Source organism: Microcaecilia unicolor, chromosome 9, assembly GCF_901765095.1.
Source record: "Microcaecilia unicolor chromosome 9, aMicUni1.1, whole genome shotgun sequence".
NCBI lineage: Eukaryota > Metazoa > Chordata > Amphibia > Gymnophiona > Siphonopidae > Microcaecilia > Microcaecilia unicolor.
Window position 1 is genome coordinate 48,854,750 of NC_044039.1, and position 15,671 is coordinate 48,870,420.

The 15,671-nt window shown below is 45.3% G+C and overlaps 1 protein-coding gene across 4 annotated transcripts in view; it reads left to right on the forward strand.

Annotated features, from left to right (window-relative positions):
• Positions 1–15,671, forward strand: part of FKBP4 (FKBP prolyl isomerase 4) — a 159,853-nt gene that overhangs the window by 47,088 nt on the left and 97,094 nt on the right. For 3 of the 4 annotated variants that reach the window (XM_030214573.1, XM_030214574.1, XM_030214575.1), the window contains exon 3: positions 8,804–8,946. In XM_030214573.1, the coding sequence (XP_030070433.1) occupies positions 8,804–8,946 (143 nt within the window). Of the gene's footprint in view, positions 1–8,358; positions 8,455–8,803; positions 8,947–15,671 lie in introns of those variants that run through there. The other variant, XM_030214576.1, reaches the window with a different exon arrangement.

The following is a 15,671-nucleotide window of genomic DNA, read 5'->3' on the forward strand; positions in this document are numbered from 1 at the left end:
CCTTTTATGTTTAATATCACTACCATTGTCTATATTAAATATCGCACTTTATGAAACATGAACAAAATATAAAATAAAATAATAAACCGTGTATTGCATAACCAATTAGAAATGACTGGTTATGAGGGCTTAGAATTAATTGTTTCTCCAGCTCTAAATGTGCGGCACAAATTTGATAAACTAAGTGCTATAAGGCTTTAAAACATGCGTAGTTATGCGGCATGATACAATGAAGCTGGTAAAAACATATAGTAAAAGTCAGAGAATAGGATCTTAACTCGTGTGAAATCCCACCAAAATATTGCAGTGTTCAAAAGTGCTGTTGTCACAAGATGTCATGAAAGAGAATGTTGGGTGGCTATAGAATATTTTTATAAAGGCATTCATGAATATGCATGGGACTCCAGTGCTGCGATTCAAAAAAGTAAAAAAAACTGAAAGTGCAGATGAAACTAATATCTCAGAACCCCTACATACACCTTTCTGGGACATAAACCTTGTAGAAGATGTAGTGTTTGCACTCATGTCATTAGCACTAACATAGTCGTTAACCTACAGTCTAACAACTACTACTACTATTTATCATTTCTATAGCGCAAGCTCATTCCCCTGAAATATTCATCTGACTGTAATATTGCTTGTCTATATTATCTAATGTCCCTGTCATCTTATGTAGGAAAAGCTATATGATCTGTGAAAACAATCATAGACTGTTCTATCAGCGGCAGCATCACTTCAGCACCTATAGTTGAACACTGGAACACCCACAATCACACCATCAGCAATTTAACATTTTTGGTCTACAAGGTACTTCAAAAATCCTGGAGGTGTGGCAACATAGATCAGCCTATTGAGAAAGGAACAGAATGCAATTCACTACTTTAACACACTTTCACCATGAGGGCTGAATTCGGAATTGTATAGCAGTGCTGTTTGAATCCCCATGCATATTCATGAAATGCCCCTATAAATATTATTTAGCCACCTAACATTCCCTTTCATGATGTCTTGTGATGACAGCACTTTTGAACGCTGCGATATTTTGGAGGGATTTCATGCGGGTAAGAGCCTATTCCTTAGCATCCCTCCGGACCAGCCCAGAACGTGACTGATGGGTTGTGCACTCCTTCCAGCAGGTGGAGACTGAGAACTCTGACTCTCGTGAGAGCCAATAAAAGCCCTGGTTAGCTAGAGAGATTCAGTATTCTCAGCCTCCAGCAGGTGGAAGGAGATGAGCCCTTCAGTCTCTTTCTAATTTCTCCCTTTTGATTTTACAACTATATGATTCTATTTATTTTCTGTAAATTATGTGCTCCAGTGTTTCTCTGAAGGTTGAAGGCTGAGGCCGGCGGGGGTTTTCTGTAAGTCTTGGGGGTGCTAAACTCAGATGGTGGGGTCCCTCTCCCCTAAATCCTCCCAGATGTTTGTTTGAATGCCTCTATCTTCAGTTGGCTGAAGTTTTGGATTGGCACTGCCTCAGCCCCTTTGCAGGAAGTGTGTTTGAGAGCCGGGAGAGATGGCCAAGCTGCTTCTGTGGGGGGGGGGGGGGGGGGAGGGGAGATAATACAGACAAGCAAAGCAGCTCTATTTTGCCTTTCTTCTGCAGCTGTTCTCTGCTTGTTGGCTGTCTTTCCTTGCTTGGGAGAGTATCAGGTTGAAAAAAAAAATAGCCGGGTTTGCCGGTTTCTGTTATGGCAGAGAAACTGAGGCATTTTGAGGTCTGTGAAATAGGGTCATTTAGGGTTGGTCAGATATTTCCCGACGGTTTCTCTGCTGAGTCGGCGGTTCTTTTGTTAATGCCGTGGTTTTCTTCAGTGTTGTGGGAACCCGGTTAGCATTGGCTTTAACCATTTTTTTTGGCAGTTTTTTTTTTTTTTTTTTTTTTACAGAGCCTCATTCTGAGGCAGAGACGCCAGCTTTTTGTAACTGCCACGTTTTCTTTTCTCTCTGCTGCAGGAACCCGGTTACTGTCGGCTTCAGTTTTGGCGGGAAACACCGCCATTTTTCCAGAGCCGTATTACTGAGGCAGAGAAGGCGGTTTTTCTTTAATGTTTTTTTTTTTTCACAGCTTTCCCGTCCCCAGCAGGATTTTTCTCCTGAGTTTGTTTTGGGTGCTGTACTTTTTACATGAGGCTGCTCCCTCTGGTCCACTCCTTGCTATTGCAGAGGGGATTTTATCTTCAGTTAAGGGTCCCAGGGTTTCTCGGGACCTGGTGCATGCCCTGTGTCTTTTTCACACCCGGATATGCTCTTTTATAAGCTGATACTTATTGAGATGTGACAGCGTTTCTGAGGATCCTGATTCCATGTTTTTGGTTCAGGATGCTCTTGAGATTGAAGGGGGGCAGACTCAAGAAAAATGTCAGGAAGTATTTTTTCACGGAGAGAGTAGTGGATGCTTGGAATGCCCTCCCGCGGGAGGTGGTGGAAATGAAAATGGTAACGGAATTCAAACATGCGTGGGATAAGCATAAAGGAATCCTGTGCCGAAGGAATGGATCCTCAGGAGCTTAGTCAAGATCGGGAGGCGGGGCTGGTGGTTGGGAGGCGGGGATAGTGCTGGGCAGACTTATACGGTCTGTGCCAGAGCCGGTGGTGGGCAGCAGGGCTGGTGGTTGGGAGGTGAGGATAGTGCTGGGCAGACATTATACGGTCTGTGCCAGAGCTGGTGGTGGGCAGCAGGGTTGGTGGTTGGGAGGTGAGGATAGTGCTGGGCAGACATTATACGGTCTGTGCCAGAGCCGGTGGTTGGGAGGAGGGGCTGGTGGTTGGGAGGCGGGAATAGTGCTGGGCAGACTTATACGGTCTGTGCCCTGAAGAGCACAGGTACAAATCAAAGTAGGGTATACACAAAAAGCAGCAAATATGAGTTATCTTGTTGGGCAGACTGGATGGACCGTGCAGGTCTTTTTCTGCCGTCATCTACTGTGTTACTATGTTACCTGGAAAGATCCTTCGGTAGTAAGATTCTGTATTTACTGCTTAAACTGTCTTTTATTCTTCCTAGAGTGCCTGTAGATGTATTTATATCCATAATATCTCTATATATAAAAGGCACCACCAACGTTCTAAATGAAGCCTCCAGCCGGAAGTGTGAAGGGGAGGAGATATCCGGTTTCCCCATGAGTGTCTGCCCCGCCCTCGCTCTCTCTGTAACACAAACAGTGAAGGAAAACACAGCAAAGCACGAAATCAAATCGCTCTCTCTGTAACAGTGAAGGACTCAGAGGGGGGAGGGGAGAGAGGGCAGAAGCCCTCACTATCTCTGTAACACAAACAACACAGCAGGAAACTTAACACTGAAGGACTCGACTCCGAGGGGGGAGGGGACAGAGAGGACAGACAGCACAGGGGAAGGGAGAGAGGGCAGAGGGCAGGAACACACACACTCCCACATGCACACAGAAGAAAACCTTGCTAGCCCCCGTTTCATTTGCATCAGAAACGGGGCTTTTTTACTAGTTATTAATATATACGTAATTCAGGAGAGGTCTTTCCATCCTTTGGACTATCCAATTCAATTTTCACCTTTCCCTACACATTCTTTGATGTTAGTTTCTTGGACTCAGAACACTGTATGCCACTGCAATAACGTTAAAAAAGAAACCCACGTTGTGCCAAATCTTGGGATGCAAACAGCTTATGGATTTGATATACTTCTTTTTCTATGGGTACTTTAAAGGCAGTTAGCATTTCGTATATGCAGGGGGTTTTTTTCTGCCCCTGGTGGGGTCACTGAGTTGTACCTGGAGGAATGGAGAATTCTTAGTTTGTTTCTCGGACACTGAAGAGTTGCATTCCTCAGGGTTACAGGGGACTACAGTGGGGGGGGATTAATCCAGCTGCCTGGGTTCTGGACTCCCTGCACTGGCTGTTACTTTCCTTCTTCTCCCTTTATGCCATGTATAAACAGTTTTGCTTAATTGTTTCAAGGGACGTGCTGATCTAAGTTACAGGTGTTTCTTGGTGCCTTGTTCATGGTATACTCTTGTTCCTCCCATATTTAAGTACATCTGGTGCTTATATGCTATAGCCCAGGTGCTGTCCTAGAAGAAAATGTCAGTTAGACACCTTTGCCATGCATGCAAGTGGCACGCTTTATGCATGTGCTTGCTCTTCTGGGGCAAGACCCCAATTACCACTATTTCCATTACTGTTATCACAGTTTACCTTTGTTATGGAATTGCAATTCTTCTTCCTTCCTGCATGTCACTGTCTGCTACGATCCATTAGTTTCTCTGCCAGTATCTTCTGAACCAGCCAAGTGCCCCCTCTGTTCTGGATGATTGTCGTCCTCCTTTCTCCCTACTCTTCATATCCTTAGTGACGGCAGGTTTATTTTCTCCCTGCTGCTGGTTCAGGGTAACAGAACCAAAGCACTTTAGGCTTGTTGCAACTGTCGCCGGCTACATTCCTAGAAGCCTCCCTGTCGATCACGTCTTCATACTGTGGGCTCTGTACCTTTGGCAGATATCGGAACAGGGCTCTACGCTATTCTTTTCGTCTGTTCCAGTTACAAAGGGTCCTTTTTAGGTTGATTTTAGTTCTCTAAGTGGGCATCTGACCACTCAAGATCTCCTCTTGTCTTAGGGAAGCTTTTCTTTTCTTCATAGTTTCTGTATGTTCTAACGGTTTCTTACTCCTCTCGTCTTTCAGAGGTCTTTCTTCCCATACAATTTCATCCACTTCAGCTTTCTTCTCTTTGAGATCTTGGACAAGCATTCTCAGTCTCCAGCTTTGCCTTTGATATCGCTACAGTTCCTTGAGAATTCATGAAGTTATTGGAAGTAGTAGCGCCAGCTCTTTGGTACAAAGGTATTCTAGTTCACCATTTCCTGAACAATTGGTTAATCAACGCAGAGTCTTGGCACAAGAGGATGCAGATTGCACCTCCAGTCCCTTGGTTGGGTACTAAACCGTCTCAGATTCGTTTCCGATATATGGAGGCTCTGAGAGGATTGCAATCTCCTTCGATTCTCCTCAGGGCCGAACATGTCTTGTGTAGGACAGGATGGCCATTCTCAAGGTCAGTTTGATTTTCTCCTGTGCTGCTGGTTACCTTCTGCAAGGGACTGTCTTCAGTTTTTCTTTTTTTTAGGTTTCTTGACAGCAACAATAGAAGGAGTGCCTTGGGCCAGAACACTCAGCAGACCTCTACAGATGTCCCTCAGGTCTCCATTTTCAAACCCGTTCACTGTCAAACTGCCTCTCAGAACTTTCACTTGAGAGAGTTTCCGTGGGTGGTGTCTGACTCCAATTCTGAACAAAGGTGTTCCTTTGGATCCACCTCAGTGGATAATAACGCCGATTCCAGTTTGGGGGGCTGAGGAGCTCTCTGTATAGGGCATCTGCTTCAGAGTCTGTGGTTCCTGTCGAAAGTTTGCTGTTCCTCACTCTGTGGGAATCTCGGGCATTCGTTCTCTTCTACAGTCTTGCCCATGTTTAGCAGATTTAAAATCTGGGAGGATGCTTTCGAACAACGTGGCAGTAGTCTAGGTCTCTCGTTATGGAAGGACAAAGAGACGATCTTTACTACAGGAGGCAGCGTTTCTCATGGCTGGGGCAGAGCAGCATCTTTCGGAACTGTTGGCGTCTTTTTGTAGAGGGGACAGCAAATGTTCCAGTAGATTTCTGTCATCACAGTCTTGTCCCAGGGGGCGTGGCCTCTCGGGACACATGCATCTTAATCAGCTCTTCTCCATTGGGGGTCTCCCTGTCATGGATCTCATGCCGCCAAGTCTCAGTTGATAGGTTCCACAATTCTTCAGTCTAAGGAAGAATCTAAAAGTGGGGGGGGGGGGGGCATAGATGCTCTTTGTCTACCTTTTTTTTTCTCTGTGGCCTCTTTTAGGCAGATGCATTCAAAGGATCATGGCCCACTACAGTCTTCTGGATAGCATCGTATTGGCCTCTCAGGCCTTAGCACACTCAGCTTTTGCGCCTTCCGGTGGACTCTCTGTTGAAGCTTCCGGAGCCTCTCGGCCTTCTTCTCGGACCTCTGGTCCTTCCAGATTCTGCTCAATTTATCTTATGGCTTGTCTCTTAGTACAGCATAGTTGTTTGACAAGGCCCATTCTGCTAAAAGTGATATTTATAATACTATATCCAGACCTCGTACATTTCGACTCTGTGTGTGCCGAGATTCAAATTCCTCCTTTGCTTGCTTCAGTATCTTTCTAGATAGCTTTCATACATGGCTTGGCGCATTCTCCCACTACGGTGCTTCTTGGTTTCCCTGCTTGTTTCCAGGGCAGGAATTTCACTACATATCCGGATGTTGTCCATTTCCTTCAGAGGGTGAAGTTATTTCGTTGGGATCTTAACTTCATTCTTTGTCTTCACTAAACCTTTTTTTTTTTTTTTTTTTTGGAGCCTTTGTTAGACTGCTCTTAAGGATTTATTGCTCAACTTGATCTTCTTCCGGGCCATTGCCTCTGCTGTCTTCGGTGTGACAAATGTTTTCCTGCTGCTCTCCTTTTTTTATTGGGAGTTTTTCCGTAGGAGCAGGTGGTCCTTTTGCTTCCTGCTCCTTAACTTCCAAATGTTTTTCTTTCCCGATTTCATTCGAGGCATACAGTAGTTTTGCCGGTCTTTGGTTTCTTAGCGCCATCTATGTAGACTCATTTCTAAAAATAATATTTGCTTTCCCTTGAGGACTTTAGTCAATCCACTTGTCTTTTTCTTTTTCTCTATTCGGGGGGCCCATCATTTATATTCTGGGCTGATCCGGATGGACTAAAGGAAAGTAAATTAGCAGGTAATATCTAATTTCTCCCCCTCTGACTTTTACCAGCTTCATTTTATCATGCCGCATAACTACATATGTTTTGAAGCTTTATAGCACTCTTAGTTTATCAATTTGTGCTGCATGTTCAGCACTTGGTGTCATTTCTAACTGGTTATGCAATATCCGGTTTATAATTTTACCTGGTTTATTATTTTATTTTGTTAGAGTGTGATATTTAATATAGACAATGGTAGTGATATTAAACATAAAAGTGAAGCAGTCACGCATTTAAAATAATTATTTCCCCTCCCCCACTCCCATCTGACTTTACGTGTCAACATTGAATAGCATACACCATCCACAGTTAACATACACAGACTATTGACTTAAGGTGGGTCGTTGATTATACAATCAACTCATTGTCTTCTATGTTCCATACCTTACACTGCTGTAGCTATCTAATATAATAATTTGCACCTCCAATGTTCTGAAGCTGACTCCGTGGCAGTGAAGCTGTGTAGTGTTCGTAGGGTTCGTAATTGCCCTGCCCTCGAGGGAACTCTGTATAGTTGCCAGGGAAACAAACGCGACGTCAGAAGGAGAAGGGACCAACTACAGGCAATCGCACTCGCTCTCACTGCCTCGCCCTCAGAGGGAACGGAAAGCTGCATATAATATTCACCCTCCGGAAGTTCGTTCCTCCGAGTTCCAGGGTCGTCGTCTGTCTGTCCCCCCTCCCTCCCAATTCCAGGGTTCCCCCCTCCCTCCGAATTTTAAGACATCCTGACTTACCTTGCGCGGTAAAAAGCATGCAGGCTCGGCACTTCAGTTTTCCCTTCTGTCTCTCAGCTCTGGTCCCGCCCTCATTTCCTGTTTCCGAAAGGGCAGGACCAGAGTTCAGAGACAGAGAAGGGAAAACTGAAGTAAGTGCCGAGCCTGCACTCTTTTTACTGCTGCTGCCGGCCGCCATAACCCCGATGAGGTAAGTCAGGATGACTTTTAAAATTCGGAGGAAGGGGGCCTGGAACTGGAAGGGAGGGAGGGACAATGGCCATGGAACTCGGAGGGAGGGAGGGGGGGGACCCTGGAACTGGGAGGGAGGGGGAATGCTGGAACTTCCCTTAAAAACATTAATGGCAGAAGGTGATTACCTTGCTAGCGCCCATTTCATTTCAATGAGAAATGGGCTTTTTCTACTAGTTTTTATATAAATTTTGAGTTCCACACCTTATGCTTCTGTAATTACGAAAATAGGAGAAAATTATATTTTCTTTACATCTTTATATTTCTTTAGATACACAGTCATAATTATTCAAAGTCTCTCTGTTTTAAGCATTGGTACTTTGCCTAGAGTATTTATTCATTTATCATACATTTCATAGCATAGTTTTATGTACGGCAGAAGATGTTAGTATTACTGACGTGTATAAGGATTATCATGTTTTTTTTTTTTTTTTTTTTAGTGCCCATTATTTATAGGCATAAGAGGGCTTAGTGCTACACATTTTTCTGCTTTACATGTATTTTGTTTTGATATCTTCGTAACCATACATTTGTGTATTTTATGTGCAGTCTTGTGACCCCTGAGGTAGGTGGCCTTCCGCCAAAATGCAGGCCCATGTCCATTGTGGTACCTTATAAAGAGTTTGAACTTGAATCCTCCCGGCTTGAGTCATGTTTCGCCATCTACTTCTTGATTCCTGCTGAAGAATAAAGCACACTATAAGGTGAGTTTTGGATGCTTTTTATTGACTTGTCTATAGCTCTTTCCAGAGTACACGGATATTTTTGTTTCTTTAAAACCTATAAAAATGTGAATTAAGTTTTCTGTATTAAATTTGTCTTTGTATTCACTTGAGACTCTACAGGCTCCAAGGGATTGTTTTCTTTTAGGTTAGTAACTTCCTTGTTCTGTGTACAGTGGTATTATCCTTAAGTATGGTGGGGGGGGGGGGGGGGAGATAGCTGTTGTTGATGGCAAAAGCTACCTTGTGTTCAAGTCACAAATTGACTTAATTTTTTTGGTAAACACTAAGTAGCAGTTCTTATTGCCAAAATGCAACTTCTATGTTTTAGGTCAGGTGATCAAAGCCTGGGACATTGCTGTTTTAACTATGAAAACTGGAGAAATCTGTCGCATTATCTGCAAACCAGAATATGCATATGGATCTTCTGGAAGCCCGCCTAAAATACCTCCGAATGCCACACTTGCTTTTGAGGTAAGATCTTCCAGGTGGGCATTGATTTCTGTGGGGTAGCCCAGTAAGCCAGACTCTGGGTTGTCTAGTTACAACTTTGTTTTGGATTTTTTTATGACTTCTGTTCACTAAACAGGTGTGTAAGATTGTAGTTGCTTACCTGTAATAGAGGTTCACAGCAGGGGAATGCCAGCTATATCTGTTGGTGACACTCGGGCTCCAGCTTAGTGTGTGGTGCGCTCAGTTCGTTCTTTTTTTTCTTTAAGGGTGTTTGAGCATGCATGAGTACTCTGCTTAAGCTGGCTGTTACCTTTTTAGGTCAGTTAATATCAAAGCATAAGGAAAGAGAATAGAGCAGAAGGTGGGCAGGAAGTATGACTGTATTTCCCCTGCTGTCTTAAGGAGAACTATGGTTGCAGGCATGCAACTATGCTTTCTGTCAACAAGCAGGGGACTTGCAGGCACACTTGTTGGTACGACTGCAGAGCGGAGAGTCATTTCCTTAGATGGATAAGAATGTCCAAAGAGTAATGTTTTGTGAACTTTATGGACAGAGGATCGAGTGGTTTTCCATATGTGATGTTGCACAAATGTCTTAGGAAATGCACTGTTACAGACCTGCTTTTGCCAGAACATGTGTTGGTGGCTATTGGACTGTAGTCACCTTTGCTTGGATGCTGGTGCTCCTATAATTGGATTGTAGGTGACAGTCAAAAGATCTTTACTTAAAAATGAAGTTCTTTTAAGTAATGCAGGAAAGATTGTTCTGCCATGGTTGAATAAGGAGGTTTCTCTAAGCACAAGTAGGATGATCTTACCTGTGGGTGATGCCATCCTGACGGAGCACATGTGGGAATGCTGCCTAGCTTATTTCCATGAAGCTTTTGGAAGCATTGCATCTTCCTGCTTGCTTCTATAGAGCAGGACTCTTTCAATCCGTCTTTCTACGGAGCAGCAGTATGTAATATGCTCTTTGAGATTGCCTTGTAGCGTTGAACCTTTGTCTTTTTCCCATAGAGTTTGTGCTGTCACTCCATAAGACCTTATACCCAGTAGTTGACTTACGATGTTAGGAAAACTTGAAAACAAAAGTACCAATTTTTCCACAGCTCACTAGTGCACTTGAGCATTGTTCTGGCTTTGAGCGTCACCTTTTCTACCTCTTTGGCCACTTTTAAGTTCATCAGATACAATCACACCCAAGTCCTGCTCTTTCATACACAGAAGCACTTCACCCCCTATACTGTACCGTTCACTTGGGTTTTTGTGAACAAGTGCATGACCTTGCATTTCTTAGCATTAAATTTTAGTTGCCAATTTTTGGATTCTTCAAGCTTCACTAGATCTTTCCTCCATGCTATCCACACCTTCGGGTGTGTCCACCCTATTACAGAGTTTGGTATAAGAATCTAGCATGGTCGGTTTTCTTAATGCAAACCTTTGGCTTCTTGCAAAATCAAGAATGTCTTGTAGCTGTAGAATTTTTGATGTTGTCCACATCCTGGGTTTCTTGCCACTTCAGATATTCTATAGCCTCTGACACTTGTGGTGCAGGAGAGGAGGAACATCGTCATCTTCCTCATTTTCAGCTTTGTCTTCTGATTGTGTGGCTGTGACCGTTCGCTGAACATTTTGCCACAGTTTTATCAATCACATGCTCGTAAGTGGGGCACTCGTCAATTGAAACCCAATTCAGGATATCATTATGGACATGTTCAAATTTTTTTAAATGCCTATTCAGCTAACAGCACATCGCCTGAATAAAAGCCAAAAAAAGCTTCCTCATGGGCATCTACCCCATCAATTGTCGAAGGGAATATGGATCCAAACCCCTTCATCCAGCTTAACCGCACATCCTCTGGATAAAAGCCAAAGAAAGCTTTCTCATGGGCATCTACCTCATCAATTGTTGTTGAAGGGAATACAGATCCAAACCCCTTCATCCAGCGTCACTCAGCGCAAGCTACTGAGCGAGCATCCCAGACCTTTCCACTGAGTTGACAAACTTCTTGCAGGTGAATGATGCCAGCCAATGCTGCATCAACTGTGGCAGGGTTACCTTCTACCATCCTCTTAATTAACGTTGGTAGTTTGTTTTAAACACTGAAATAATGCCCTGGTCCATTTGTATTTTTTAAAGTTGTATTTCTTGGTAGAAAAGACGCTTTGTTGCCAAAACAGCTCGCAAACTCTTCTGCTGGAGGGAGTGCTGGGAAACTATCTAGTAGTAGTATGGTGGTCGTCTTTTTTTTTTTTTTTTTTTTCCTCTTTTTTGTTTACGTAAATGAGCTCTAACAACTGGAGCAAAGGATTTATAAAAACAGTTGTAATGTTCATCCAAGCATTCTTCCTGTTTGTATATTCATAAGGCAAATATTTAATATGTACAGGATGAAAACACCTGGGTTTTAAATCAATCATGAGTGGCTTTACTTTGCCAGATTTATTTGCACAAAAAAGTAATGACCACTCTGTCCTTTTTGTTTAAAGCCTTCCCGTTTGTGTACATCATCCTTACAATCTGGTAACATTTTGAAGTGGTCTTCTTTCATCACAGTTGTATTCTTAATCCTTAATGTACCCTCCTTCCAGCAATTTAAGTTCTCTTAGGGAGTTGCACGGGAACAGAAATTTTACTCATCCCCGCTAGTAATCTCCTCCATTTCCGCCCCTCTCCTGTTCTAAAATAACCCGCCGTGTGGTAAAATAACCCATCCTGTGCCATCATTCTGGAAGAACTTAAAAGCTGTTCCTTGTCATCATCAGCAGATGAATCCATTACGAATGGGTTGTGTCCATCTACCAGCAGGGGGAGATAGAGAAATACTAAGAGGCAGATGGAGCTAGCCGTCCTAGAGGCACTATGGTTTTCAGTGTTCTCTATCTCTCAGCAGGGTTGGACGCAGCTTGTTCAGCTCCTTGAAGATTCTGCCTGGGGTGGCTCCTGTGCTTTTGCCAGTTGTAGCAGGGGTGTTGTGGCTAAGTGGAGCCTACTTTAAAGGCACATAGATTCGCCCTTTCCCTGCCGTATCCTTCCCCCTGTGTGGATGCAGGCATATAGGTTCGCCCTTTCCCTGCCTTTCCCACCCTCTTCTGCCTCCGGAGTACCTCTGTAGCTGTTTGCCTCCAACTTTCCTCACAGCGTTAAAAAAAAAAAAAAAAATTGTGCTTTGACAGCGCTGCTATTTCTGAGGCTTTTCCTGACTGTGCAGCGTGACCGGGGCTCGTGGACTCAGTCCTTTGAGGTAAGAGCGGTACTCAGCTCCTCCGGGGACACCCGAGGAAACTGGGTGGTCCATCAATCGCTTGGAACTGAGAGCGGTATTCCAGGCTCTTCTGGCCTTTCACAAGACTCTGGAGGGACTGGCTGTCAGAGTTCTTTCAGACAACACGACAGCAGTGGCCTACATAAATCTTCAAGGCGGCACTCAGTGCCAAGCACTGGCCGCAGAGCCCGCTCAGATATGCCACTGGGCTGAGCTACATCTGCAGCTTCTGTCAGCAGCTCATATAGCAGGTCAGAGCAACGTACAAGCCGATTTTCAAAGCAGGTATCAAATTGACCCTGCGGAGTGGGAACTGGCATGCGAAGTGTTCCTTCAGATCTGTGCCAAATGGGGAACGCTCGTAGCGGATTTGTGGCCTCAAGCACAAATGCCAAAGTCCTGTCCTTTTTCAGCAGATGGCAAGATCCTCGCTCGGTGGGGTTGGATGCCTTGGCTCAACCATGGCCTCTGGGCCTCCTGTATGTGTTCCCTCCTTGGCCCTTAATAGGGCGGCGACTCCTGAGAATTCGACTGCATCAAGGAGTGGTGATCCTCATTGCCCCGGATTGACCAGGCAGCCGTGGTGTGCAGACCTCTGGCGATGCTCCCCTTCCCTTGCCTCTGGTACTGAACCTGTTGACGCAGGGTCCGGTGACCATGGAGGATCTCTGCCGCTTTGGTCTTACGGCATGGCTATTGAGAGGGCGCAATTGAGAGACAAGGGCTATTCTAACAAGGTCATCTCCGCTCTCTTGCAGGCCCGCAAGTGTTCCACTTCCGTGGCCTATGCTCGCATCTGGCGCCAGTTTGCGGCTTGGTGTGCTTCTAAAGCGATCACACCCATGCGGGCTTCTGTCTCGCCGATACTTGACTTTTTGCAGGATGGTGTACAAAAAGGCTTGGCCTATAATTCCCTGCGTGTTCAAGTGGCAGCGTTGGCATGTTTTTTGGGGGGAAGGTCTCGGGCCTCTCCCTGGCTGCGCATCAGGACATTGCACGGTTTTTTAAAGGGGTGCTCAGGCCTCCCATGCGGGCCCCTTGTCCGGCTTGGGACCTGGGGCTAGTATTAAAGGCTCTTCAGTGTTCGCCCTTCGAGCCGCTGAGGCGAGCTTTGTAGAAGGATGTGACTCTAAAGACAGTCTTTTTGGTGGCCATTACATCGGCGTGACTGGTACTGTGCCTTCCTTCCTGCCTAAGGTGGTTTCAGCGTTTCACCTAAACCAGTCTATTTTTCTGCCCTCCTTTACTAGGGAGGAGTTTCCGGAATCTTTTGGGCAGTTGCACCTTCTGGATGTGCACAGGGCTCTGTTGCAGTATCTGCAGATGTCAAATGCTTTCAGGACCTCTGATCACCTTTTTGTATGGTTGTCAGGTCCTCGCAGAGGGTCTCCAGCGTCTAAAGCCACTATAGCCCATTGGCTTAAGGAAGCCATTTTTTCTGCATGTTATGATTGGGGTCAGAACCCCTCTCAAACTTACCTCTTTCCTGGGGGTCAGTTTCTTAGCTGGCTTCTGTTTCTTTTCTCTGTCCTTTCTGAGCTGGCTCTGTCTCTCTGTGCTGGCAGCTTCCAGCAGCATGGGGTTAATTGTTTTACTTTACTACAGCTGTGTGGGTGGACTGAGTTAACTCTACCTCTCTTTGGGTGTATTGGCTTCAAGTGCTTCACGGTGTTGCATTGGTGTGGGTTGGGCCTCTCTGGGTCAGTGTGCTTTTTGCCTAGGTCTAGGGAGTGTGACATCATCAGGGAGGGCCTTGATAAGGAAGTGGTGGTGTTTTCTTCAGAGCCTTTGCAATGGTTGTATTTGCTTTAGGTAGGGTGGTGCAGTGTGTACTTCTGACTTTGTGTCTAGTTTCCCTGCTTGATTTTGCTAAGGTCCAGGTTAGTGTTAGTGCAGTGTGCACTGGTGTTTGTGTGTTTAGCTTTCCTGATTTTCCCTTGTGGTTCCCCTGCTTTTCCCTCTTGGTTTGGAAGCTTTGCTGTGTGTAGGGCTTTGGAAGCTCTGTTGCTGTTAGAAGTACTTCAGGGTTTGGTGGTGTTAGGAACACTGCAGAGTTTGCTGTTAGAAGTACTTCTGGTGTTTGTGCTATTGGGAGCATTGCAGTCTTTGCTGTTGGTGTTTGGTGATTTAGAATCACTTTTGGCTTATGTGTTAGCTTCCCTGCTTTTTCCTTGTGGCTCCCCTGTCTTCCCTTTAAATGCTAGGAGCTCTTCTGGTTGCTTGCCAGAGTAGTGCTTAGGAAGCTCCTTGTTAGTTTTGTATCTAGCTTGCTAGAGCAGTGCTTAGGTAGCTTGTTAGTTTTGTGTTTAGCTTATTAGTGTAGAGCTCTGCTTGTAGCTTGGTGCTTAGTAGCACCTGTGTTAGCTTTGTGTTTAGTTCCCTGCTCTGTTAGTTTAGGGCTTAGGAAGTCCCTTTCTTGAGCAGGGCTTAGGAGCTCCTGTTTAGTATAGGGCTTAGGAAGTCCTTTTGTCAATTTATTGTTAGGAACACTCCTGCTGGTTTAGGGCTTGGGAGCACGTAGATCAGTTTAGGTTTAGGAGTACTTCTGTTTCCAGTCCTGGTCCCTGTGTCATCCGGTATCCAGTAAGTCCTGCCGGCTACTCTAACCCAGGAGCTCAACTCCTGGGGGGCTTAGTAGCTAAGTGCAGGTGAAGCTGTGTGGACCAGTCCGGTGTGCTCCAGTCCAGTGTTCCAGTCCAGGGGATTCCAGTCCATGTGTTCCGGCTCGCTGGGCGGTGCCTGCAGTCCCTGCCGGTGCCAGTGTGCTTGCCCAGCGTTGGTTGGTGGGTTTTGCCTGCTGCTGTCGCTCCTCGTCAGCAGCCCAATGGCTCACGTTTGCTCCAGAGCTGAACCTGAGAACCTGACACTGCATATTGGCTATTTGGCTGCCCTCCGCCTGATGCCTTTGGCACATTCCACAAGAGCGATTTCCTCCTCTTGGGCTGAGACAGGAGCACACTCTCCAAGAGATATGTAGTGCGGCTACTTGGACTTCTAAGCTCTCTTTTGCCCGTCATTACAGGCTGGATGTGGCTGCCAGGAGGGACGCGCTTTTTGGAGCACAAGTGCTTGCGCATGGTGTGGCTTGTTCCCGCCCTATCTAGGGATTGCTTTGATACATGCCATTCGTAATGGATTGATCTGCTGCTGATGACAAGGAAGGGAAAATTAGATTCTTACCTTGGTAATTTTCTTTCCTTTAGTCACAGCAGATGAATCCATGATCCCTCCCTGATTGACTCTGTTTTGTGTTCACTTTTTCCTGCAGACACGTTCCCTCATTGGGAGAAGTTGGAAAACTGTCTTCAGGATTTCTGTTCTACTACAGGAGGTTGAGTTCGTCCCTCCTTTGTGTTATTGCTCCTGTTCTGGGGCGTTCGTTCGCTGTGAGGGAAGTTCATGTTATGTTACTTTGCGGTTTAACACTGCTTTGGAAGCTTCAAAATACTGCGAGGCAGATGGAGCTAGCCATCCTAGAGG